Source organism: Drosophila serrata, unplaced genomic scaffold (genome assembly GCF_035046125.1).
Source record: "Drosophila serrata isolate PLE 108 unplaced genomic scaffold, ASM3504612v1 contig_347, whole genome shotgun sequence".
Taxonomy (NCBI): domain Eukaryota; kingdom Metazoa; phylum Arthropoda; class Insecta; order Diptera; family Drosophilidae; genus Drosophila; species Drosophila serrata.
In genome coordinates this window covers 1894133-1921021 of record NW_028257245.1, presented here as the reverse complement: position 1 = coordinate 1921021, position 26889 = coordinate 1894133, and the positions used below count along the sequence as shown (strand labels likewise).

Genomic DNA, 26889 nt, shown 5'->3' with positions numbered 1-26889 from the left:
AGGACATCGATGACTGACAATGACAATCGTTTCCATGCAGCCTGAAAAAAAACGATGAAGTGGGGGTCCTTGAACTGTCCTGGCAAATCAAGTGCCGCTTTGGTTGAGTTGATCCAACGAAATAACCGAAATTCCGATTTCTCCTTTTGATTTAAATGGAATTTGGCATATCCACTTGACAAACAAAGTGTGAATATAACACCAATTATTTGGTGACGAGTTCAAGTGGAATAAATTCCACAAATAGCAGAGTTTAAAAACATGTCTAACTAAAAATCAGTTATAAAGTTCTTAAAGAAAACTCGAATTAAATAAACCTTATAGTGTGGCTTCCCTTCTGATACAACATGGCTAACACTGTAAACTGCCTTAACAGCGATTACATGTCAGCTTCGATGACCTTGGCATATGTTTCCAGTCCCGTTTTCCCAATCCACCGGCCGTCATCACGGGGATTTCACCCTCCGGCAAACTCCCCTCGTCCATCAATGCCAGCCCGACACCACTCCGCCTTTGACCTTCTGCCCGCTGACAGTGTCAGATTCAGTTCAGTTTTCAGAGCAGGACACAGGACTGGCTAAGCCAGAGCTAGCATCGGGGTCTTTTTCTTTCTCCTTGTTTGCATCTCTTTTTGAGGCGGACATTGGACTTTAATTTGTTTGATCAATCGTGCGCTTATCAGCGAAATCCACTTGCAAGTCGCCTCGCTCTGCTCTTTGTCAATTTATTGAACTTTATTGAACTGTAAAAATGCGAACATAAATAAAATGGAGAGCATATTGCTAAGAAATATGCTAAAATAAAAGGAAGCGGAAGCTGACATCGTAAAGTAGGAGTGTGTATACTCTCATATTAGGTAATTACACTTTTGACTCTATGAAGAAAGTCTGAATATCAAAGTATTTTGTTGTATCTAGTGAAAGTACAAAATGAAGTCATGCTCCTCGAGTCAAATCAAGGTGTACTAAGCTAAGTTGAACCTCACCAACTGTGGTCTTCGAGGCTCGCTAACAAAAATTAAAGTAAGAGTTCATATGTTAGATTTTGAACTAGTAAGTAAGTAAACCGGTATAAAAACACTCCCTGTTGTATATAAGAGATTAGAGCAACTCCGATTACAGTGTATGGCGGAAAATCTACATCCCCAGTGGATGAATGATGGAGAGCCATTGCCATTCCGCATCCCTTGTCGAGTGGGCGGTGGTTTGCGGCCATTCGCGCTTTTACGACCCACCTGAATGAATGGATTTTTAGGGCTTTTCGAATATGTATTTTAATGGAGCTGGTGGAGCTCCTGTGTGGCTGTTTCTCCTGTTGTTTTTCTAAACAAGAGCATTGGGAATTTTATTGGGCTTTTTTTCTGCGTTCGCTCGTGTTTGCTTTTGGCTAAAGCACTGGGAGCTGCTGTTGGCACTTTCTGCCTTGTTGCCATTGATGGATTAGCACTGTAAGCCAAACAGGTGGTATTCCACCACAGCGCCCGGGTTTTGCCCAGACTCTGCTTCTTTTTTTCTCCACTGGCCCTGGCCTAAGCCTTTTTGGCCATTCAATGCATCATGATGAGAATGACAGGCTGAGCACGTGTATGGGAGATGCTGTATCACTGTTTTGTATTTGGGCTTTAAAAAAAAGTGTAGTGTGGGCCATTGAATAAAATATGATAAACAATTTACAATTTTATATATATATGTAAAGAATTATATACCCTTTTTTTGGTTAATATATTTCCCAATTAAAACAAATCATTTTAAAGTTACTTAAGCTTAAAATCACAAAATAACACTTAATATCCTTATACCAAATAGTTTCCCAACTCATCTCGGAAATATGTGAAAATAATCAGACTCCCAACGACGCTACCGGTTTAAATGGCAATCCTGCTAAAAGAGCTCATCATCATCCCCATCAGGAACTGTTTAATCCCATTAGCACTTTCGAAACAATTCGAATGCGAAAAGCATTTCAATTGCCAACCGCAGAATTAGAATTTCGTTTGGAAGTTTGACAGCAGCAGAAGCTGTGGCAGTCCGTTAACCAGCTTTTCCGTTTGCACTTTTGGCCAAAATGTACTCTGTGGCCAACTAAAATAAATGTTTTGACTTCCCCATCCACCGTGTTGGGAGGGAAGAAGGATCCCTCCCACACTGACCAGTTTAAGCTTTATTATTCAAGCTTAAATATATATTTTTAGAAAATTGATTTTTCTTCGGTTTTTGGAAATGCATTATCTAGACATTTTATTTTATTGCGTTGAATTGGAGCAATTTATGTGCCGTAGCGAGATTGTTTGGATTTATGGGTCGTTAACCAGGTGGCCGGCCTGCTAGGATGAAGGTTACAACGCTGGACCCTTTGCCCATAAATCCTTGAAAGGAGCTTTCCACGTGTGGCCCATTATCTAATGTGTCGGCGGAACTGTGTGTGTGAGGGTGGGCGACCAGCTTGTGTACATGGGTCGGTAATTAACGAGGCAAATATGTATTAATTGCGTATACGCACCGTGCGCCACCAGTAGCAGAAAATGCTAATTAAGACTTAGCACAAGGACGGACTGGCGCCCGCCGTGCACTTGATAAATCAATTAATTTATGCAACATCAACGGACCGGACCAAGTGCATTAGCCACAGGGAGGCGTGATGAAGGATACGCGATGCGCGAGGCAGGACAATGACACAATGAGCCGCAGGAGCACGGAGCACATCCATTTAATTACCAGCCTCCGACTAGCATAGCGGGAAAAGAGCACGCAGCATGATCCACAGCGGGCGGGCGGCTTATTAACTATAGAAATTGATTTAGCTCAGGGAGCACGGTTTGGGATGGAGATCCTTGAAGGTGGCCCTATCCTAATGTTAATGCCCAGCGGAGCGCCGGCAACCCGTTGCCTAACTAATCGTATTTAATTTACTGCAGACGGACAGGACTGTGTCCCGCCACCTGAGGCATCCCCACATCCCGACATCCCTGTCCCATTCGGTTCCTGCGAAAAACAAAAGTTCGTTGGCCTTGATTTCCGAGAACCCCGCGGAAGCATCTACCAACTACACCTACTTTTCAGCCTTTCCGCCTGTAATAAAGACCTTTATGTAAATGTCTATGTAAACTCTCGAAAACAGCAATTCATTACTTTAACTATTTAATTACACTTCAAGTTTGGCGTGGGATGGCCTAATGGAGTGTATCCGTTGGCGGAGCATAAATCCTAGAGGGGGCCTTACTTCGATGTCGGTTAAGTATCGTAGCTGTAACATTGAACGTAATTGATCCTCTAAGTAAAGCTTTTATCTTTACTATTATAAATAATCAGGCTATTGTTATTTTTAGCAGTTTCTTAACTTCTTATATTAATCAACATCCTTTTGAATCATTACTCTGTATAATATTTCCTTATTTTAAAGTGCTCGATCGGAGTTTCTTGGCTTAGTGAGTCTGTTCGTTCGTTAATAAAAACTACCTTCAAGTATTTAAAAATAGTCTTTCTTAGTACTAAATTGCACGGACATCTTCATAAGGAAATGTTCGGAGTTTGATTAAAGCTTAAACTTTAAATCTAAATTTCATTAATCTAATCGTTTCTCTGTCACACTTTAAAATATATATAGTCATAACATAAGAGTGTTTTAGGCGTCTTACATATTAAGAGTGTCCTTTTAAAGTAAATACTGACTATATTAGCAAATTTTAAAGAAATGTTCAAGTGTTTTGCTGTGTTTTTAATTGATTTTAAAATCCGAAAATAAGCTCTTAAATCATGACTTGAACTTAAAAGTATCTATTCATACCTGTCTTGAAGAAAGCTAAACTTTACCTTAATTTCCAACTATTTAAAAGGATTCTAGCAATAGTGACTGCCGTCAAAGTCTGAGACAAAGCTATGACAATTTTCATTGTCGACTAAAATGCTTGGAATTGCCTGGTGCTGTATAAAGTTATGCCCGCAATTCCTAAATGGAATTGTCACCTCGTCGGATGCCTAAGAGATTCGTATTGATGGGGGTTTTACTCCGTGAAACGGACTGGAAGTGAAACAGGAGCCGCTGGCTCCTAAAGCTCACCGGATCCGACGACTCCGGCTGCTCCGCGTGGCCCGGGAACCGAGAGGAGCCCAGAAATCGAAACGAGCAACATGAGGCAGCTAGCGGATTCGCCGTAGGTGTTGTTTATCTTATCGGCCGCCAGTTTGGCCAAAACAGATGGCCAACAAAGTGTTTACACTCGCGGCGGTCGCCGATATTAATTGACCCACAAAAACAACAAACCAAAAATAAATATGAAATAAAACTAGGAGCTGGAAAAGTGCACATGGCAACATCATTTAATCACATCGGCAACATTTTGGCCATGTTGCCAGCTACCTGGCCAGCCCGCCGCTGCCTTTGAGCCACAAGTGTTTCTGCCTCCGTTCCTGGCCCATTTAAATGAGGAAAACAAAGCAGCAACAGCCACCAGAAGCTCACGCTTTTCCGCTCTCTCAATTCCGTGTTCCCAGTTCCCCAGTTCTCTGTTCGTGTCTGTTCCATTTTCCAGTTTGTTTCTGGGCCGAAAGCTTTCGGCTTTTCCGAGCCACCAGTCCGGCGCTCAGTTCCTCGTCGAAGTTGAAAGCGTCTGGTGCTCGCAGCGGTGAAAACGCAGGTGGCACCCGGAAAACACAGCCCATTGCGAAGGGGAAAACTTTGAAAACGGGCGCGAACAAGTGAGCAGCAGCAGCAGCAGCCGAAGTGAAGTGTAAATAAGTGAAATACCCCCCACACACTCACACATAGATACTACTCCTTTACACACAGATACACACGCTCACAGGCGGCGGAGTTTCGGAATTAGACAGGGGCACGATCAGGGGTGGGGGGTTGTATGGTTGTTTATATTTGTTTATATTATTCTTGGGTGCATCCAGACATCCCCTTTCCTAGCAAGAACAGGTGCCAGATTCTTGCAATTACCTCACATTGCTTGGATTTTATTGAACTTTTCCAAACTTGACAGATTTATCATCCTAAAGAATATTTTAATAGTTTAGAATTGTTAAATTTACACAAGATCATTAAATCTCCGTTTTTATATGCAACAAATGCTCAAGACAAAAAGTATATATTTAATTTAAAGCCTTAATATATTTTATTCAATATTTACGTTACATCCCACCCTTAATAAATCGAATATTTGCGCAGTTAGAAATTTTTAAACCTTTTTAAGGTCTCTCTCATAATATTTTACCTTGCAACCCTCTGAGTTTATGAGCTAATTTATTTGCTTAGGATAAGAGCCATCCATTATCAGCAAATTTCATTTGAAAGTCATATACAAGTTAGCTTTTTCAGTTATCTTATTGCTGCTCTTTTTAATAAATATTTAAATAGCAAACAGAAATTTTAAGAGATTACATCGGCATATACAATATCAATAATACATTCTTTTATAAGTTCAGAATTACTTTTAAACAAAAAGAAGGAAAATAAGCTTACTTAAGTTGATCTATGTAGGTTTTTCCACCTAACTTTTATTATAGAAAAACAAAAAACAATCGAATTATAATTATAAATATTTAAATTGTTTAGCTTCCTTCAAGAGGTGTTCCCTCCATTATATAAATTGTCTTTCCGTGTGCGTTTTCCCTTCGGTTCCAATGCCCCCTTGCATTTATCAATGTCGTCGGTTAGCTGACTGAGATTGATATGGGGGACACAATGCAGCCGAGCCCCTGCTGGAGGGGCTACGAAAACCAATTAAACCAACCACTTGAAAAAGTTGGAGCGGCCAGAAAGGAGAACCCTTAAAATTGCAGCGAGCAGAATTTTAATTGGAAAAAACTTGCCTAATTGAAGTTTAATAAACAAAGCGGCGCGGGGTGGGGTGTGGGGTGTGGGGTGTGGGGTGTGGGGCTCGGGCGGGAGGGCGAAATGCAAATCATGTCCTGCACAGGACAGCTCAAAGTTCTAGCCCCCCGGCTCGCTCTAATTTTCAATTAAATGAAAACAAAGAGTGGAAAAGAAATTGTGCCAAGTGCAATGACCACAGCAGGGGCCCCAGGACCTATTCATGGTTCATTGTTGGCTTCCGCCTCGGGGCTAAAAAGTTGCTGCTGGAAACGAATCCTGTGCGGATTCCAGGGACGTATCTGCGCGCAATTAAAATATGCATAAAATGTAAATGAGAGATGCCCAACTAAGGCCGAACGCAAAGTCAGGAGCGAGTGTCCCTGCCAAAACCCACAATAACAACAGCCCAGGACAACACATTTTGTTTATTAAATTCAGAGCAAGCCAAGCGTATTGTGTACGAAACCAAAGTGCAAATGAAGAAGTGAAAATAAATTGTGAATCAATTGGAATCAGCTGAGACAAGGACTAAGGATCTAAGGGAATAAAGGATACTGGACTCCGTTTGGAAATACGCCAGAAGGTGAGTGCGAACCGCGAGCTAACCACAATTCCAGGCTCATTTAGGCCGCATTCCGGGATCAATAAACGCATTCAAGCCGAAATTCTCAAGAGTCTTGTTTGTTTTCGCAACCCACTCCCGCTTACCCTCGTTCTGTCTCACTTGGTAATTAGTTTTTCCTCTGGCAGCTCATTGGTAATGGTTTGCCATCAAACTCAACCCCTGAGATGAGTTCCAGCTCCCCACTGGCCCTGGCCCTGGGCCTGGAGCTGGGCCCAGAAATGCTTTGGCAGCCCATGCGGCGTATGCGTAATATTAAGATAATTGAATGGGCCATGACAAACAACAAAAACGAAAGCGAGAACGGGAACGGGAACGGGAACGAGAACGAAAATGGAAATGAAAATGTTTCATTTTTTCTGCTTCTGCTTCTGCTTTTGCCTTTGCCTTGGTTTTCCCTCCCTTTCCCTGTCTCTCTGCCATCATAAAGCATTTTCCGACCTGGGCCGTCATATCCTTTCATTGCTTCTCATGTTGAAAATGGCCAATAAAAATGTTTACGACGCACGCACAGAAACACACAGGTAAATTCCTGGAAAATGTTCTCGAAGAAGCGTTGAATACTTATTAAAAAATTACCCAAACTCTTATACATACAGGAATACCTATATACATATATATAAATGCGTGCCGGCATTTCATTCAGTTTTACGATTCGCCAGGTTCATTATTTACCATTTTCATAAAGAGTTTAATGTTTGATAATTCCCTGAAAATGTCGTGGCTTTTCCTCTGCCCCTTTCCCGTGGCGAGCACACATGGGGCGTCATAGTGGGGCGTGGCAGTGCTGAGACCATGCTGAGCGTTCGCGCCCTTCTAATTAGAGGCCTCGCCAAGAAGTTGATGAGGGTAAATTGGCAAATAATTAAACGCCAGTTCATTTAGACAGCAAAGGCAAGCCAATGGCAGGAAAAGTCTAGCATTAGAATTAAACTTCGAGAGCAGACAGGACCACCTAAAGATGAAAGTTTTACAATGAAAATGTTGTTATTCATTACTTAATCCTAGTTGGGAATTTAGGAATAATTTTTATCAATATATATAACTTCATAGCAAGGTTTAGAAAAGAATGTTGTACTTTGAAAGCAGGCTGGATAAGTTAAAATTAGAGCCAACAAGAAATTGTTGGTTTAGTCCTATTAAGCAATTATATTATTAATTTTAAACTTGAATTTTCATGAAATATTTTAAATTATACAGCCTAAAATCACAGTTTAATGGGGTATTCCTTCATTTTAACGAGAAACCCCTAACTAAAAACATTCCTTATATAAGAAGCATACAAAAAAAAAATTGCTTAGGGTTATAGTGAGCTTTCCTTTTCGCTATAAATAAAATTAAGTACCGAGAAACGAATTTCCTTTCATTTTTGTTTACCCGCAATTTACTGGCAGTGAAGAAATCAAGCAAAATAAATAGAAGCCAACCCGAAAATGGCAACAAAATGTCTTTCTGCTAACAAAGTTAAGGCAAAGCATAACAGAAACTGAAATGTGTTAACGAAAGACAAACTTTGGGCGGGAAAAGCGGATAATCCAATCTAAGAGAGTAATTGTAATTACTTGTTCATAATCGACTTAAGTTGAAAGGTTATCTTAAGTGAGAATTAGGTTTTCAATTTTGTTAATATCCCAAACTCTTTCGAAAGCTTCTTGGCATCCATGGCGTATGCGTAATTTGCTGTCTCTGAGCTGTGTACAAACATAAAAACTTGTTTATATTTGCACGAACGATTCTCAATGCTGCACAAAATCGTATACCGAAATCTTGCACACTCGCACATTATTTGGAAGACATAAAACTTGGAGGAAACGAAAAAACAACAGAGAATTGCAAAGAATGGCAACAAACAAATGCAAATGCTGTTCCAGCTTTCACATGATTCGGTCCGATTTTAATGGCTCTCAAATTTTATATTTATTGAAACTATAAAATGTTTACGGCCAACGCTGGCCGGTGCTGTTGCACTTGACCCCACGGAAAAATCCATTTTGGGTGGAAAATTTATGTGGGTCAAACCAAAACCAAATCCAGCAGCGATCGAAGCGAAGCGATCCCACGTAGGAGCGAGTAATGTCCATAAGTCAATTTTACAGCCAGTTTATTACGGCCGTCTGCTGAGGCAATCCATGGATCCGTAAATATATTAATTTGCCCCAGACTTGGCACCTTTTTATTGCATCCGTTCCGTTCTTTGTTCTGTGAATGGGCAGCGAAAGAAATATATATTTTGAGTGCTAGTGTAAACATTCGGGAAGCGCCTGAGATGGGAGAATCTAGTTCAAGTCAATTTTGCAACTTGCCAAAATAGAAAATAAAACGATTTAGACAGAAAGACAATGAGCTATAAACTGTCGATGAACATGTTTCAAATATTTGGAATTATGAGCCATTTCCTAAAAGCGATTTTAGTTTAGTTAATTAATAAACAAACTAGGGTGTCATATTAATGCAAGCAAATGATTATTATTTCAAATGAAATAAGAAATATTTAACTCATAAACTTATATATAAATAAAATATATGGTATCTTTTTACTTTCTTTAACAATACAATGTGAAAATCAAGATTTAAAGCTTATTTCAACTAGGTTTTATTGTAGTAATATAATCTAATAAATGATAATTATTATTTCCAGTGAATTGTAAAGAAAAAATTTACTTAATATTTTTTTTATAAAAAAAATAAGGAAGTCGCGGCTTAAGCTAATTTAAATAAGCTCTAACATTTCGTATATATCAGTTATTATTACTTAAACTAAATATAATCTATTACTATTTCAATTAAATGAATATATCTTATGAACTCAAAAAGATATATAATTAAATTAAAAAATGATATAAAAATCAAAATCAGGCACTATGAGATATACTTTCATTAATAATAAAATATTTCAAGGAAAATTTAATGCTTACTTTGATAAACTTCTAATTATATTGTAATAAAATATGCTCATAAATATATGAATTATTAATTATTAAAATATGAATGTTAGTACATAAAGTTAACCCATAAAAAAATATTGTCTACCAACTTAATAGAAAAGCATTAATTTTGTACCTTTTTTTTAAGTCCCCTTTTTTAATCAAAGAGAAAGGGTTATCCAAAAATAATTGTTATAAAAAAAAACGTCTATATGACCGACTATGTATGTACAGTCGAATCCCGATAATTCGTACCCCGCTAAATCGAAAATCGCGATAATTCGTAAAAAATTCTGTTCCCTTGAAAAAAACTCGTTAATTCGTAAAAATTCCATACATTTTGGTCCCCTCGTTAATTCGTATTATTTGGCGCAACGCAATGAATATTGAACGTCTTATAAATCATAATTTTGTTTCGTAACCTCTTATAAATCGTAATGCGATGCGAAATTTTTTGTAGATAAAGCACCGTTAGATTTTGCAGACAGCTATGCCGCCTTTATATCGCTATGCATTATGAATTTTGTGTTTCTCTCGCTGTTTTCTTTTAGTTTGCTGATTTTTTTCGGAGAGTAACATCGTTCTGTGAAAATGTCACAAAAACGTACGCAAAAGACGTTATCAATCGCGCAAAAACAACGCATTATTTCGGCGATTGATAATGCAACAAAGAAAATTGAGGTGGCAAAACAATTCGATGTCGCTCCATCAACAATAACATCAATTCTACAGAAAAAAGGAGTTTATAATGCAAGCCAATTTTGGAAGAAGTTTTGCCCAACAATTCTGAAAGTGACCAAGCAATCAAAAATTACCAATTATTTTAAAGCTTGAATTTTTGTTTTTTATAATTTAATGTTTCTGCTTAATTGTTTAATTTTTTGTTACTATAATTTTATGTTATTGTTTTATTTTCCTTTAATTTGAAAAAACGTACAAATGAATGTACATACTTATAATGTTTGTTTAATTTTAATTCAATTTAATTTTAATTAAAAACCCCGTTTATTCGACTCTTTCATTTTTGAGCCCCGTTAAATAGAAATCTCGATAAATCGAATTCCCGTCTAATTCGTAAAAAAAGTGATCCCCTTGCCATTTCGAATTATCGGGACTCGACTGTATATCCTTTTCCGTAAAGTTGAGGCAATTTCATTTGCATCCAATTTCAGGGGTTAAATTAATCAACAACTTTGTTCTTTTTTTGTTTTTTATCGGCTTCAATTAGGCAAAGTGCGGTTTGTTTTCAACTCGGTTTGCAGGCAGGATGGAAAAAAGGAGCCATCGAACCTACCTGGCGTATGAGTAATGCGCGTGCAAAACATTTATCTGACTAAAACTCACTTTGAATGCAAAGTGAGCGCTTAAAACTTTAAGCGAATGAGCTGGGTGTGCCCGCCAAAGACACGAAGGACACCGGACGAGTGTCTGTCATGTCCTTCAGTATGAGGCTGACGGGATAACTGCCGTGGCGGGATGGGATGGGACGAAACGGTAAAGTGCTATAAATCAGCACTCGAACCACTTAATAAGGACGACCAGCACACACACATCCACATCCTCATCCGCTGCGGAAAATGCACACTGGCGATCCTTGCTTTTCACAATGCTGTATATATGTGTGTGTGTGTCTGATTCTTTTTTTTCTGTTCAAATTCCTCGCATTTTTCGCCGCCCTTTCAATGTTTTCCCCGCGCTTTTCACCGCGCCGCCGCCAGCAAAGCGCGAAATGAATTATGGCTGCGAAAACAAAGAGAAATTTGCGGGGAGCAGCAGAAAAGCTAGCAGCTAGCAGCAGAGGGGAAGGGAAGGGGAACTTGATTGAAATAGAAATTATTAACAAATGCCGACAATTCGCATTGTAAACGCACATGGCGAAAAAAAAGCCAAAGAGCTCAAGTTCTCAGCTCTATATTTATTTTTCCATACGGCAAATAGTTAAAAATAAGTATAACAAAAATCTTGATAAAACAATTTCTTAAAATACAGTTCTGGCAAAGTTTCAATATTAAATTTTCCCTTCAAAACTCAATTTCAAAACTTGCAATTACCTTGTTTTCTCAGTGCACTATGTGGCATATCCCTCCGCTGGCGTATTACTTGTGGGCGTGGCAGCGGAATGTTTTCGTCACACGCCTTAATTGCCACGCCTGTCTGGCGGCTAGCAATTGTGGCCGTATAACGGTGGGCGGTGGGCGGTGGGCGTGGCCGCACTTACTCCGTTTTGATTTTTCTCTCTGGCAAAATATTATCCACAATTGTTGTTTTCTGCCCATTCTCGCATCTGTTTAGCATAAAGCAATTGCGAATTAGCCATAATTTGTTACCAAGTTAGCATGTGTGGGCGGGTGTGCGTGTGTGTCTGTGTGTGTGTATTTGTTGCTCTTATCGCCATCAAAATAAAAGCTCATTAATGCGGCATTCGAAAGATTTTAAATATTTGCACAACGTTTTGTTATTACCATTTTCCAGACGACGTCGCTGCGGCAACACACACGCTCCCTAACTCTTACACACAGTCAGCTCTCGTTTAAATTGTTGTTGTATTATGCATACGTATTTTAGTGGTGTGCGAGTGTGCCTGCATGGGTGTGTGTGTGTGTGTGTGTGTTTGCGGGTGTCTGTGGCCGCCTCGATTTTAATTAAATATGAAATGCGCTTGCCTTGGCTAGCCTCCGCTGGGCACAGCTGGAAATATATACACAAAAAACCAAACAAACAAAACTTGAAAGCCATTGACAACGAATGTGGAATGTTCTTTGCTCGAAAGTCTAAAGATTGTAGAAGATTTTTTAATAAAAAATAATATATCATTTAGATTTATTTTCATATAAATTTATTAAGAATATGGAAGAGCCGTTTCTTGCTTAGGTTGTCTGAGTGAAAACTAGAATATTTTCTTTAAAATATATTATTATACAAGACAAGAAATATTCATATGCTCTCCAAGGTATTAATTTAATTACTCTTTAAAGTATTTAATTTAACTTCAAAAAGTTAGAATAGTATAATATATTGTACATTATTTTTAAAATACCTTAATCTAACGTTTTGAATTCATTTTCACTCTAGTCCTTAAAGGCAATTAAATGTATTCTGTGTGTTTTAAAATAACTTTAACTATTCGAAAGGCTTTAACACTTTGCTCTATATTTCCTTTTAACTGCCGTGCAGCGTATCAGTTTCTAAGGTTTACATTAACACGCTCCAAGGTGTCACTACCTTTGCTATTCCGTAAATATTTCCGCCTTACTTCCGTCCCCCAAATTTCCTATGCATCCTGCCTTGAAACTTGTCACCAAAGCCGCACCTTAGGGAAGTATGGGAAACTTGTCATCACCGAATTAGTCACTGCTAGTCACAGTTAGTGCATATACCCAATTGATTTTATTCCAAGGAAAACTCGTTCGAGTTGTTTGCTAAAATATTAAATAGTATGAGAGATCCAATCGAGCTTAGTCACGCTTTCTATAATTATTTTCTGGGCATTTGCTTACTTTGTCGATCGGCCAGACAATAAGTGTCAATGAGCTATTGAAAGAAAATGCGAAAAAAACACCAACAAATAAATCTATCATTGTGTATGGAAATTCTTTCTTGGTTAAAACATCTTAGATCTTAGACTTAAATTTCTACATCAAATCTTAGCTAGAAATTAAGATTTTTCAAGTTCATAAAGCAAAACTATTACATGACCGATTTTCTTTAGATTTTTCTGAGCACTTTGTGAGGCGCGGAAAAGCAGGAAAAATCCCAGGAAAGGCAGCTCATAAATAAGAACTGTTGCGTGTTCGTTAGGACGTGGCATCCATTTGCGGGGCTGCTGTCGCTTTTGCTCGTGGCTGGTTTCTGTTTTCAACGCAATCTGCGCCACTTGTTTATGGCCGTTTAATGAATGTTGGCACTTGGCGTGCACCAGCCACAGAAACGGCAAACTGCACTCTGCCAAACTGCGCCAGGAAGCTAAGGCAATACATGTATATGTACTATGGCACAACAATGCACATGCAGCGAAATGAAACGCAACGAAGCCAAACGAGGCGGCAGGTCCTTGGGCAGGACCCAGAGAGCCTCCGGTAAAACCAATTTGCAGCTGGCCGCAGGACCAGAAGCACCGTGTTGTGCTGCCCCGACTTTTAGGTCAACTTTCAGTGCCGTGCACTATGCATGCAAATCTCTTTGCAGTTCCCATGTACAGACACACTTTGGGAAATGAAAGGAAAACGAAAAGAAGTTGTAGTGTTTACACAGAGAAAGTTTGATTTCTGTAGAGGAAACCGGAAATACATAACCCACCTGAAAACTCATCAGTCGTACTTTGAGACTTGAAAACGTATTAGAGAAATCCTTAATACAATAAACCCTATAATAATTGTTTATTTTAAAATAATTTAATAGTTTCTAATTTTAGAAAACTAAAAAAGGAACTAAGTACTTGTACAAACTTCAATAATATATATATTTCTGTGCTTCTGTTTTCGCATAATTAACATGAGAGTTTATAGAGAATAAAGTTTGTGATTATGTTGAACTTCTGCAACATTTAAATTTGTGTCGGCAACACTAACAGATGTTGGTCAGCATGTTCCTAGCAACATTACCCTTTATTTGGGTGTTGCTAAACACATTCCAACCAATTGTCAACATATTCGTATGCCCTTCGCCCTCTTTAATTCGAGCTTAATTAAACAAAATAAATTACGTTTAACAATGTTCCCTTAAATTTAGCACAATGTTGACCCACTCTTCTCTTTCCTACTTGTTCTCTTTAGAGTTTGTGTTTAAAGATTACCAAATTTAAGAAAATTAAAGTTTGAATAATAAATCGAAATTTTTCTCTCTGTACCATGAGAGCACGAAAATTGACTTCTCTTTGTGTAAACTTTTTTTTACATTTTATGGGCACTAAGACAAGGACTGCGACAAGAGCATGCCTTATCCTCCACAGCTTAACCCTCTTCAGAACTCTTTCTCTTCTATCTGCTTAAACAAAGAGTTTAAATGGAAATGGAAATTAAATTTTCCTGGGCGCCAGCAAAAGTTTTGCGAGCTTAATTTGGCTAATGAAAAGCGCAAAATGTTGTCTGTCAATGGAAGGGAATGAATGGTGGTGGGTGGTGCGATGTTCGCAGCTTAAAAAGCCGCAATTGATATGCCTGCAAGTAGCGGGGATTTTTCGGAATTTCCCAAACGAAAACTTGGGAAATCAATAATTTTGAATTATCCGTTGTAACCCCTCCCCTCCCCCAGTGTCTCTTTGTGCCTGCTGGTGGCCTAATTGGAGCACACGCACAACATTCCCATGAAAATGATTTGTGATTTCTGATTTCCACCGATAAGTGGGGTCGAGTGGGCGCTGGGGAACCACTCTGATGGTGCTAGCTGGTGGTGGTGGTGGTGGTGGTGGTGGTGGTGGGGCATGCACGTAGCACGCATCATTAACTTGAAAGCTGCTTATCATATTTGCTCATTGTACAATTACGCGTTGAATTCGAATGGCAGGCAGAGTCTGCCTCCCCGACTCCTCCTAAAATAAAAGCAACCACAATCAAGCCGAGGAATTTCAAAATTTCAATTGGTGGAGATTCCATTTTCAATGGAAAAGTTAAGCCCAATAACAAAAGTTACCGCATTTCCACTAAAGCCAGTCAATTATAGAATTTAATGGAACAAATTTTATTTGCTTTTAATGTGTTGTTATCAATTATTTAATTATGGGATGTGTCTTAAATTGTGCTATTTCGTGGTATCCTAGGGACTTTCCCATTTATTTGTTAATAGCTTTCTTATAAACATTTATTTCTTGTATATCCTTATTGCTTTTTCCACATTATATAACTACAATAACCTCTACCCCCAAGAGCTACCTTAGAATCAAAACACAATACTTGACTCTGGGTTGTTGAACAAAAAGTGCTAATCGAATATCATTAAATACTATTTCTGGAGCCCTCTTCAAAACGATACTTGGGACACCTGACACCTGCCACTCCTTCCAACCTTCCCATCACTCGCATTTGCGAATTCCCAGGGCTTTACACAAAAGATTGAACAACGCAAAAGTAAATCCTTAAATAATTAAATACGATTTGGCGGCATTGGGCAAGGGTTTTCCCAAGTCAAGTCCCACCCACAAGGCATAGCGTTGCTCCATCCTTCAACCCGACAGCCCGATCAGGGGCGAAATTCCTGCCATAATAATGTGTAAATAGAATCAAAATTGTTGACTCTGGCCGGGCAAAGTTTGCTGAAATTGAATGGGGGAGCTGCGAAAGGGGAAAAGAGAGCCATTTGGGCAAAACGTTAAGACTACAATAAGTTAACACACACACACACCACGCACACGCGGGCAATACAATGTACAAAGAGACAGACATAAAAAAGAAAATTCATTGACATGAAATTCGGGGAACATTTTACGTGACAATGCCATGAAATCGAATTTGCCAAGCGACCGGAAATGCGCACACCACTGTCTGTCCATGTGTGCGTGCGGGTGTGCTTGAGCGCGAGTTTCGCAGACACAGACAAGGAGGCGGTGTGGTGTTGCCACTGCTGTCGACATGTTTTCTGATTTATGCCGCACTTTCCATAAGTTTGTCGTGTTTTAGGCCGACTCGCGCTACCCTAGATTTGCCTGCGCCGCTCGATCCATTCAGCCATGAATTGCGTGAGCTGCCTGTGCAAGCTTATTTACTTTTGACAGCCAGTGGTGTTAACCCAGATATGTTTCTGGCTCAATCTGTCTTCGTTAGTATGTGGAAAAGGCGGGAAGAGCTAGAAATATATACAATTTACAATTTTTGAATACATTTCTTTGCAATTTTTGTACAACATTTCAAGCCAAAACTTTGAAAATATTAAAGTAGATTATTACACCATTATTCGTATGATTTAAAGATTTGTTCCCGAAGGAGATTATTATTCCCAGTATACTTTTGATGAGGGTTATTTGGCGCCACGCCAATCCAGAGATTGAATTTAGAATGGTATAAGATCTGAATAGTTTTCGAATAATTGTGAGAGAATTTCCAAGGGATCCTTATTTTCCCAAAACCATACTCTCAGATCTTGTCCCTAAAACTATACTTTATAATACCATTTTCCTTTTATACAAGGATTTGATATAGTCCCATAATTCCTTTGCTTAAAAGACTTTTGAGACTATTCCCCAATCAATTTCCAGTCCACAGATTGGCATTCATGGAATCTAGAATTTTATAAAAAAGGAATTATAAGGATTTTTATTTTCTTAAATTAATATAATTTCCCAAAAACCAATATTTATTTTAGTTTATGGTCTAAATGTCAAAATTGTATTCTTTTCTCGAAGTATTATAAATTCAATTATCTTATTAGCTCGGATGGAAGTCTATTAATACATCCAAGTCAAATGATTTCGGAATGATTTAAAGGGACGTTCATTTCTTTTCTTTCTTAAAAACTGACACTTGATACTCGGAAAATCAGAATAAAACTTCAACGGCAACTCATAGCTATTTGACATAAGAAAACAAACTATAGCTGCCATCACTGATGCCGCCTCCATTATAGAAAAAGGACCAAGGCTGGAGGAGCGAAAAGACAAAGAAGCAAAAGAGACGACGACAAGTGGGGGACCGAATGAAAGACACACTTGGAATTGTTTTTGCATTTCTTTTCTCCATTTTCCATTCGGTTCCCTTCACTTCCCCCTCGATCCTTGCCCCCACCCAGTATCCTTTTTCTGCTACCTGCTCGGCATAAATAAAATGCGGGGCCTGGCAGCTGCTGCTTTCGGCTTTTGAAATTTTGAAAGTGGGCAATGCGGCGATGACCTTCAGGTAAGCAGAGCACAAAATTGTCAAAGGATTGGTGGTGTAGGCGCCTGGAAATTAAAAGCCTCGGGCGAAAACGGGGACACAATTGGTTCTGGCTCGTCGAGTCCTGGGATTGAAAAGGGTTGCAAGTCAAGGGCCATCGAAGCCCCACAGAATTGACTCCACTCCATCGAGTGGAGAAGGAGGAGAGACCAGTAGATGTACTAGAAAGGTTCCTCCCTGCCAGCTTAAGCTTAGGCCAGGGGATGTGCACTCCGAATTCCCCTCATAAATCAGAGCTCGATTCATGCAAATTGCTTGCTCACTGCCTAATGCGTCCGAGCACGTAGCTGATTACAGGAAACCGGCCAGGATCGAACGATGCCCAATTTGGTGGCCATTTTCGAGCAGGCTGGGTCTGCAGTTAAAGCCCAAAATTGCTCAATTTTCACACTGGACCAAAACCAAAAAAAAAAACAAGAGCAGAGAAGCCAACATGGAGCGGAATCAATTGTCCTACTCCGCAGACCGAGGAGGGAGATGAAACTTTCGGCAAATGGCAGCTCATTTTGTATTTATCAAAGGAGCCGATGGGGAGGCAGGAGCCACGTCTGGGCTGATGGCGGCATAAACTTTTATTTCAATGAGAGCCATGAGCAGTTACGCCATTCCACCGCACACTGGTCAAAATGGAGGGTTTTCCCGTCCATAAACACAGCATTTTCATGTACCTATCTGTTTTGATTTCACCCATCGGTCTACAGCAATTTATAGTTTGTGAGAAATAATTCAGAAATTTCATTAAGAACTTTAATTTAATTACATAATTAAATTACTACTTACTCTCTTCCATAATTACAATAACTTTGTAGGGAAAAACACTTGGCTTGTATTGGCATTCAAGTAACTTTAACCAATATTACTTATCCGCCATGGGCCCAGACATTTGCAATACATAAATGCAATCATTTCAGGCTGCTTTGTAATATTTAATATAACGTTAAATTACTTAAATGGAATTTGAAATATTTACATCAAGACTTACTCAACCGTACTATTGACTAGTAAAATACTTCAAATGGCATTTCAATATTGGCCACAGCACCTAATCATGCGCATAAAACTGTATTTAAATATGGCAAAATTGAACGTATACGTAATGTTTAAATATTTACTACAAAAAATTACTCAGCCGACATGTTAAAACCATGATGAAAACGAAACCAAAAAATGTGAAAATTCACCCCAGTGTGCGACACACCAGTCCCAGCTGTATACAAAAAAAAAAAAAAAACAAAAACAAAATATGAAACACACTCAATACACACACACACAGTCTGGCTTTCTCGCCATTTCCGGTGGTGCTGCTGGAGAGAAGAAGACAAGAGAAGAAAACGGGGGAAAAACAAGACCGGCAAGTTGTGTGGCATACTTCTCGGCGCAGTTTTCCTTGGCATACAAATGCAGGTAATAACGACTGGGAAAACTAACTCCGGGAGGAGGCTGGCATTTGCAAATGAAACGCGACTGTTCTAATTTTGGCCCAGGCCGGAATTCGGTCTGTTTTTGTTCTGTTTTCCCCCTTAAATATTTATACAAAAAATGAGCAGCTAAGCGGGCACACACAATGACATGTGCACACACACAGCAACACACTTGAATTGCTGCAGCGGATCCATTATTAATGCTCCCCATACGTTTCAGTTTCAGTTCAGCCCGTTCCATGTTTGTTCCTTTTCTGCTGAATCTGCTGACTCGGTTTTCCGCTCCATGTTTGCCCAGGACCCCGTAACCCCGGGACCTTGGACTGCCTTCGTCCTTTTTGTGGCTTCTGGCGGCACTGTTCCGTTTCTGCCTGTTGCGGCCTTTGGCTTATTATCATTTATTTATTTATTTATGTCTAGCGCGTCAGAGGCAATATTTTATTTTCATTTTAGTTTGCGGATGCGGATGCCGGCCACTCGTTCGATTGTGCGAATCACCAAGGGTCAGAGGTTAGGGCTATTTGGCACCCGAGCTGGGACCCATTAATAAACTTGCCAAGCAAATATTGCAATATCCAAGTCCAGAGATTGCCACGATAATGCGTTCATTGAATTGTGAATGGTATACGGTGTGCCCTCCATCAAAGTGAAATGTTTGATATACGAAAGTAATATAAATTCCAATTTCTTCAATTAACTGGAATGATGTATTTTTTCATTAACAAATTTCCCATGACTAATTGTTCAAAATATTAAATTGAAAGTTTAATTAAGTAGTAGAGCTTAATTACAGTACAATTTGTACAGCAGCTATTCGTGTTATAGGAATTTTTTCAATTAAATAATAATAAGGTCACCCCCCAGCTGGAAAGGTTGTGCAATGCATTAACAATTTAGTAACTCTTTATGTCGTATCGATTGAATATGAAATACCAAAGGAATGCCGGTTGCATTGCAAAAGTTTCAACCGGACAGCCAGCGTTGAAAGGATCCTTGTGCCTGGCGTTAATATTTAACAGGATATCGATGGCACCGAACGACAGCTAGCTAGCTCCGAGCATTTCTTATTCAATGCAACTCAGTTGCCCTGCCACTTCCCGTTGTCCCCTAATGGGAGCCATTTGACACCCGCAGGAGCCGAGATAGCCGAGATAGCCGAGGAAACTCAGCCAGGACAGGACATCCACTACCACTCACGGTGGCATGGGAGGCTCGATAGAAGAGTAATGGCACTGCCAACACAACAAGAAATTGTGTTTGCCCAGGGGCCATTAATATCCCCCATACCACCACCACTCAGACCTCTAATATCTACTCCCCTCCGTACCCCCCAAGGACACTTTGTTATTTGACAGTTTTGACGAAACGCTGGCCTAAAACGACGGAAATTGACTAATAATGGGGTTAATCGCCAATAACGATCATTCCCAGAAAAGGTAAATTGTCTGTTCGACGTGAATGCAGTGCTCCCGCCCCAGCCCCAGGCTATTAGGCATGTGTTAAAGCATGGAATTACTCGTGTTTACCCAGTAATCGTAGCTTACCAGGGTATATATCATATTGCACAATGCTAGTTGAGGGGGGCTTTGGCGAAATGCTAAAATCGGGGACAGAATATGGAAAAAGAGGCAGGAATATGGTATGTGAAATTGTATGAGCAAAGTAGAAGTTTTAAATGTCCGTAGAATGGAATACTCTGAAAATTTATTTTCCATACTCTGAGAGCATATATAAAATAAACTTGTTTAATGACAAGCAATGTCAAGCATATTAATTATACATAACATTTCCGCAAAATGTACTTATTTTAATATGCATAAAGTGGAATACATAGTCTAATTTCCTATTAAGAATACATGCTTCACAGGATGCAATAAATTGAAATGAATTTTTTACTTTATCCACGCTTTATTCTTAATTATATACATTTTGTGATGTTTTTTGAATAAATTAAATAATGTAATTAAACATTTTCATGATAATTTCGAATGACTTATCCCACTTTAACAATAAATTACTGTCAAGTGTATTGATTTTAAAATGTAATCGCATATTTCTAATGCCCTTGCAGACTTTACCCAACATTGATGTATTATTTTTCCAAAAACTTAATAATTAGTTTATCGACATATTCCACGATATAGAAATACAATGAATAATAGTTCCAACTAATTAGCCACCAAAAATTGCCATAGAATAATGAGTGTAGATAAGCTTATTGTTTTTAATGGGTTTTCCTCTAATTTCGAGCTCATGAAAATCCTAATTATTATTTATTTTGACAACAGTATTGCGTTTCCCCCTTTTCTCTCGAATGGGAAACATATTAATCTAGATTTTATGATCAAAAAGCTGACCGCTGGCATAAAGAAGTGCTTTAAGCGGATAACCTTTCGTCGGCAGACTGGCTTAATGGCTTAAACACCGTTTTGGACTGGTCGTATAATTTTCACATCATTGAGAACGTTTTGACTTGCCAGCGAGCCAGCTGACGGGAAATGCGACGGGGACCATGCTCATTAAGCTTAATTCGTTGGGAATCAAATATTTAAGAGATAACCCGGATTGAGGCCTGGCCAACAGGAACACGTGTGTGTGCTGCCAAGGCTGATTGAAACTGACACTCCTGGCACCTCGCAGCACTCGGAGTCCAGCTGGGAATAGGGGGAGCTCTGTGGACGCAATATAAAATGGTCAGGACCACGTCCTGGGTCCTTCGCTGCGCTATGTCCTAACGAGCAATTTAGCCAACTCATTGAAGCGGAATTAATGGCAATCGATTTTGTTTGGCGGTTGGTAGACGGTTGGGACGACTGCCAAAGGGCGGAAAAGTGGCGCAGGGAAAGGGTCTTCATTAGTGGCAGGCCAGCAGCAGCAGGATTCCGACAGGACATGCCCCACTGCCCACTTTCAAGTCGATGTTTGTCTTAAAGCGCGGTCTCAATCATTTTTAAACGCTTTAAGTCTGTCTAATCTGTTTTATGCTGATGGTAATAGATGGAATTAATAAAACTGATGTTATGCTTTATAAGTACTTTGACGTCGAATTTGAATGAGAGGAATGGTATTAACACTCTTACATTTAATCAATAATTTATCCACTATCTATTCTCTATATTGCCTTAAATTCTTGGAATTAATAAAGTTGACACACTCACTTGAGGGACACAAAGAGCGCTTTCTGCAATTTAAAACTTGCAAATAACACAAAGTCCCCCTCCCCCCTTCTCAGAAATGCCGCAGAAATATTTTGGGCAAATGTTTCAATCAACAAACTCAGTCAAATGTTAACACTTGCTGACTTGTCCAACTTATGCTGGTTTCGCATACATAGTATATATGGTGTATATGGACTTATCCCTTGCCTGATCATCAGATGAAACTTTCCCTGTCTCGTGTGGGTTGCTTTTTTATTACGTTTGGGGTTATGCAAAAAGTTTACCCCAACCGCAGAAGACCAGCCATAAATACAATTTTTGCTCTTTTCAATTTTTATTCGCAGCTGAATCGAGAAGGATAAACTTTCGGCCCGCTATGCCCAGGAATCGTGCGGGTCCGGGTCCGAGCAGTGTGGAGCGCGGCTGCAGATAGATATACGGATACGAGGGGAGTTACAGATACAGATACAGATACAGATACAGATTCAGAGACAGATACAGAGACAGGTTCAGATACGTAAACGAGTACAGATACATTCGCTGCCGCTCAAGTTGAACATGTGCCAAGGCTGCGGGCTGCTTGTAGCTGATTCTGGTAAAACCGCGACGAGGGCGACGATGCTGCTGCTTGATTTTGGCCAAGTTAAATAAACAAGCGGGCCACAACCCACACTCACTCACACCCAACACAGTTACTCCCACCCACTGAATAGTAAACACAGCCAAGTCCTTGGAAGGCAGCAAGCATCATGGCGGCGCCCATCGACGAGAGTGTCCTGAATGCACTAAGGGGCGTCACCTCCACGAACACCCGCCTGCCCAAGCCACTGCTCATCAAGATCTACGTGGCCAGCCTGAAGCAGGAGTTCAACCAGGAGCGTCGCATGCTCCTCGAGCTGGTGGGTCCCGAGCTGCAGACCCTCTACGATGACAGGCAGATTGAGGTGAGAACAATTATTAGACTGTTTCCCTTGAAAGATAAATATATATGGGGACCATCTTTTGCTCCAGCTCGAGTTCGTGGACATGCACTTTGGCACTGGCGACCTGAGTGTCAATCAGTTGGAGCGGGATCCCTATATGATCCATGACTATCTGCATGAGATCGACATCTGCCATGCCCACACGAAGAGTGTCTTCTTCATGGTCCTGGTGGGCGATGGCATCGGTAAGCTGCTGTTGCCCACACACCTGGACGAGGACATCTTTGCCGCCGTCCTGGCAGATCCGGAGACTTCCGCTGACCAGGAGGCGCTGCTGGTTAAATGGTACGAGAAGGATGCCACTGATACCCAGCGCCAGCTCAAGCAGGATTATCGGTGAGTGAATAAGGACACGAAAACTCAACTTAAGAAGAACTTTTAATCTCAAAAACTAATAAACTCAACTGAACACTCGAGTGATTTTTGATAATAATACATTATTTTTGACCCGGCTCTGCTTTTGTTTTTTGTTTTTGTTGACCAACTTAATCCCGATAAGTGTAAGCTGAACTACCAAAGAAGATAAGAGAAAGAGAAAATTGAATTGCCATTTTATTTGTCAGGAACATTGATATATTGCTATTTCAGCCATTAAATCAGTACAGCTAACTTCTGTTTCAATTCGCTCTGAAGGTTATACATATTCATATTTTATACTTTATCCAATAATCCAAAATGCAAACTGTAACCGAAATAGTTATGATGGCACTTGCAAAACGAACAAAGTTGCAAAATATTTGTCAAAGTTGCGACCATTTCCGTTCCATTGTTCATTGTTTGACTGAAATTATCCATGTGCCACTTTTGCCTTGTTTGGCAACTCAATTGAAGCTGAACTTTGGTAAATATTTGGCAGGAAGTGGAGTGGGGATATGGTATTGGACAGGGTAAATATGGAAATGCCATATATATTGATTAGTTTTTGCTCTCTATGCAGATTGCTGCCCGCGAACGAGTGGCTCCGGGAATCGCAGCAGATGCAAAAGTTCCTGGAAAGTACTCTGCAATCCTTGGTCCAGGGAGCAAGTGCATCCGAACGATCAGCGGACTTTGTGGAAAGGGTGCAGCAACTAAGACGCACGCAGATTGAACGGGAAGTGAAGCAAGCCATGGGTAATTATTATTTACACTCAATTTAGCATTAATTTGTTAAATAATAGAATTGTTCTATAGCTCTGACCAGCGAGAAGATCCTGGCTGTGTTCAGGGAGCGAGCTGCCCAGTCCACCAAAAGGGATGTGGAGGCCAGTGAGCGGCTAAGAAAGATCAAGGACGAGCTAACCATGAACCTCTCCACGGATAATCACACAACCTTAGTGTAAGTGTTTCCTTTTGCGATTAAAATTGTTTAATGAGTGTACTCATTGCCATTTAATATTTCCCCATTACAGGGTGCCCGGCTGTGCCGCCAGCGAGGCCATCGATCCGGACAACGAGGACCACGAGTCCTACTTGAGCAAATTCAAGAACAAGGTCACCGACAAGCTCCGCCTGCTAATCGAGGCGCACATAACCAATGATCCCGACGTAATCAAGGGGAGGAAAAAGACTGTGCAGGTGAGTTGGATGCAGGATAGGTATAACTCTGAAACGGAGGCCCATTAGCCGAACAGACAGGCTACAAAACGCCTGGGGCTGTGAATTAAATTAAATGCAAACCCCTCTCACCTTTTAACCGCTGACCACTTATTTAATCAACGGACATTCTGATTGTTCGTTGTAGTCATAAATTAATTCAAACAATTACGCAAAACACAAAGGAGGCCAACAGAAGCACCACGTCTTTATGGTTCCAAGTTACCTTGTTGCCGTTATTTTGTTCCACTTTTTGGTATTTTTGTTTTTGAGCCTTACTTGGGCTTCTTTGCTATTGTTTACGGTAAAAAGCATATTGGCCGGGCCAACACAGAGTCCCGTGCTTTTGGCTAATGGCAGCGTGTTAATTAAATGTTCGGTATGTGGCAGGTGAATTATGCCCCAAAGGAGAGGAGTTTGTGGCAGGGAAAACACAAACGTGGAAAAAAACATTTCGAAATTTAAGGGAAATTTTAAAGTACAAACTTTTCGAGTTCTGTTGCTCTCCCAAGCACAAAAGTAAGGCTCTTCTCTGGGCTCAAATAATGCCAAAATAAAGCTGTCATTTACAGAACAAAATATAGTTTAGAAGAAATGTAAATAAAGCTTTAAAACCAAAAACACCATTTAGAAAAACACACACAAATACACAAACGAAAAATGCAAATAAAAACTGTTTAAAGATTCTCTTTATATTTTGCTTTCACCTGAAACACGCTGAGATTGTTTTGGAAATTGCAATTTCAACGGAAATCCAACTAAACCTGTTCGCAGCACGTCCTGTCTGTACGTCTGTATGCGAACGGATGCCCGAAAAAGTATGCTATGCATATGACAGTTGTCGAAATTGAGTCTGAAAGAGAGATTTCCTGCAATAAAAACCAATTGAGTTGCCCCAAAAAAGAAAAAAAAAGTGGCTACCGGTATCGTTTAGCCCAAGGAGTAGCCCGGTCTACTACAGCTTCTCTCCGATCCGTTGCGGTTCCCTGCCTTGGCCTGCATTGCATAAGTTGCACTCGCCACCATTTGCCGGCTATGAGCATCCTTGCCAGCCCAGCTTAGCTTCAAGTTCCTTGCATTCAGCTTTCCCGGCCCCCAGCCTCCCTGCCCCCGCCTCTTGTTGGCTTTTGTTGAAAGCATTTAACATTTCAGCTCGGTCGCAGCCGAAGGACGAAGGCGTAATGCGAACTGGTCGCTGCCATTAGCGGATGTGTGCGAAAGCGGCACTTGGAGAAAGTTTTGGGTCATAAAAAGGGTTTGAAATTGTGGGAAAAATTAAGATTAGGGATTTCATGAAATTAAAAATTTAATTAAAAGTCAAATATTTCCTTAAAATGAGTACGCATTTTTTGAGGATAAATTCTCCTGCGTATGCCGCAGTATTGAAAGTATATATAACTCAAGAGTAAATTATATATATTATTACTCTTACACTTTCTTAGTGTAACAGCCACCGTTGCAAGTCGCCTTTTACCGGCTCACTGCTTCGTGCTACAGCTTCGCCTCCTTCATTTTCCTTTCACGGCTCTGGGTCGCTTTCCTTTACGAACACCCTTCCGCTTTTCCTGCCCCGTCGCCTCTGACATATTAACACACTTACGCTTGGGCACAATGTAGCCACGCCCAGGTTGTCCCTTGTTTGCACTTAACGATGCAGCAACGTAAACTGCATCCAGTTCTGGTCAACACGGCACCATTCTCCTGCATCCCTTCAGTGCCTCCGATGCGGATAAAAGTGTTGGCAAAGGTAAATCCCATCGCCCATCGCCCATCTCCTGGCTTTGACAAAATGTTGTGGCACTCGTTGCCGCAACCAAGAAATATGCAAAGTGTGCAGCAGCCCCACACTCTTTCCACCCTAAACTACACCTGGTACAACGTGTGGTATGAGCAATGCATGGTCCAACGTGTGGCATGAGCAACCTCTTGTGTGGCAACCGCTGGCACTCGCCTTAAATGAAATTAAATCAAGTCAAATGCCAACTAATTAAGCGGCAAACTGTGGTAGTTGTCTTAAGGCGACTTTACCAGCTACCGGAAACAGCTCCTGGCCATATTGATTCGCCTGTCATGTCCCCGGGAAATGCATTACGCAGATGCTGTCAAATGAGATTTACAAAGCAAAAGCCGCTTACTGGCAAGAAGTGGCGTAAGAGACTCTGTCGCAGACTCAGTCTCAGTCGCAGAGTCTCAGAATCGGAATCATCATCAGACTCAGTCTGTGAAGGAGGTCCTGGCAAGGACAGGGCGATGACTACTTCTTAGTTGCAAACATGCCACGGCCAGACAAGGTGAGACACACTCACAAAATAACAACTGGGAAAAAGAACTCTCATTGAATGTTGTAAATCACGAAATATATTTGATATTATTAGGAAAAATAAAATCTTAGGGATATTTATATTCATGCAAATGAGACGTTGTGAAAGGTGTCTTAGACTTAGACTTTAGGACTAGCTAAACACACAATTTTCTTCTTAGTGTCTCGAATAAAACACCACTTCCAAGCTACCCAGCAGGTGGGCAA

At 40.2% G+C, this 26889-nt stretch overlaps 1 protein-coding gene across 5 annotated transcripts in view; it reads left to right on the top strand.

Moving 5' to 3' along the window:
• Window positions 1–4178: 4178 nt before the first annotated feature.
• The window catches only part of LOC110189304 (protein qui-1), a 39486-nt gene continuing 16775 nt past the window's right edge, over window positions 4179–26889 (top strand). For all 5 annotated transcript variants that reach the window (XR_015272891.1, XR_002319947.2, XM_020959340.2 and 2 more), the window contains exons 1-7: window positions 4179–4726; window positions 6256–6400; window positions 22149–22748; window positions 22816–23123; window positions 23725–23900; window positions 23961–24105; window positions 24179–24344. Coding sequence is in view for 3 of the 5 variants with exons in the window: in XM_020959340.2 (XP_020814999.2) it covers window positions 22554–22748; window positions 22816–23123; window positions 23725–23900; window positions 23961–24105; window positions 24179–24344 (990 nt within the window). In the remaining 2 variants the exon portion in view is untranslated. The remainder of the gene's footprint in view (window positions 4727–6255; window positions 6401–22148; window positions 22749–22815; window positions 23124–23724; window positions 23901–23960; window positions 24106–24178; window positions 24345–26889) is intronic.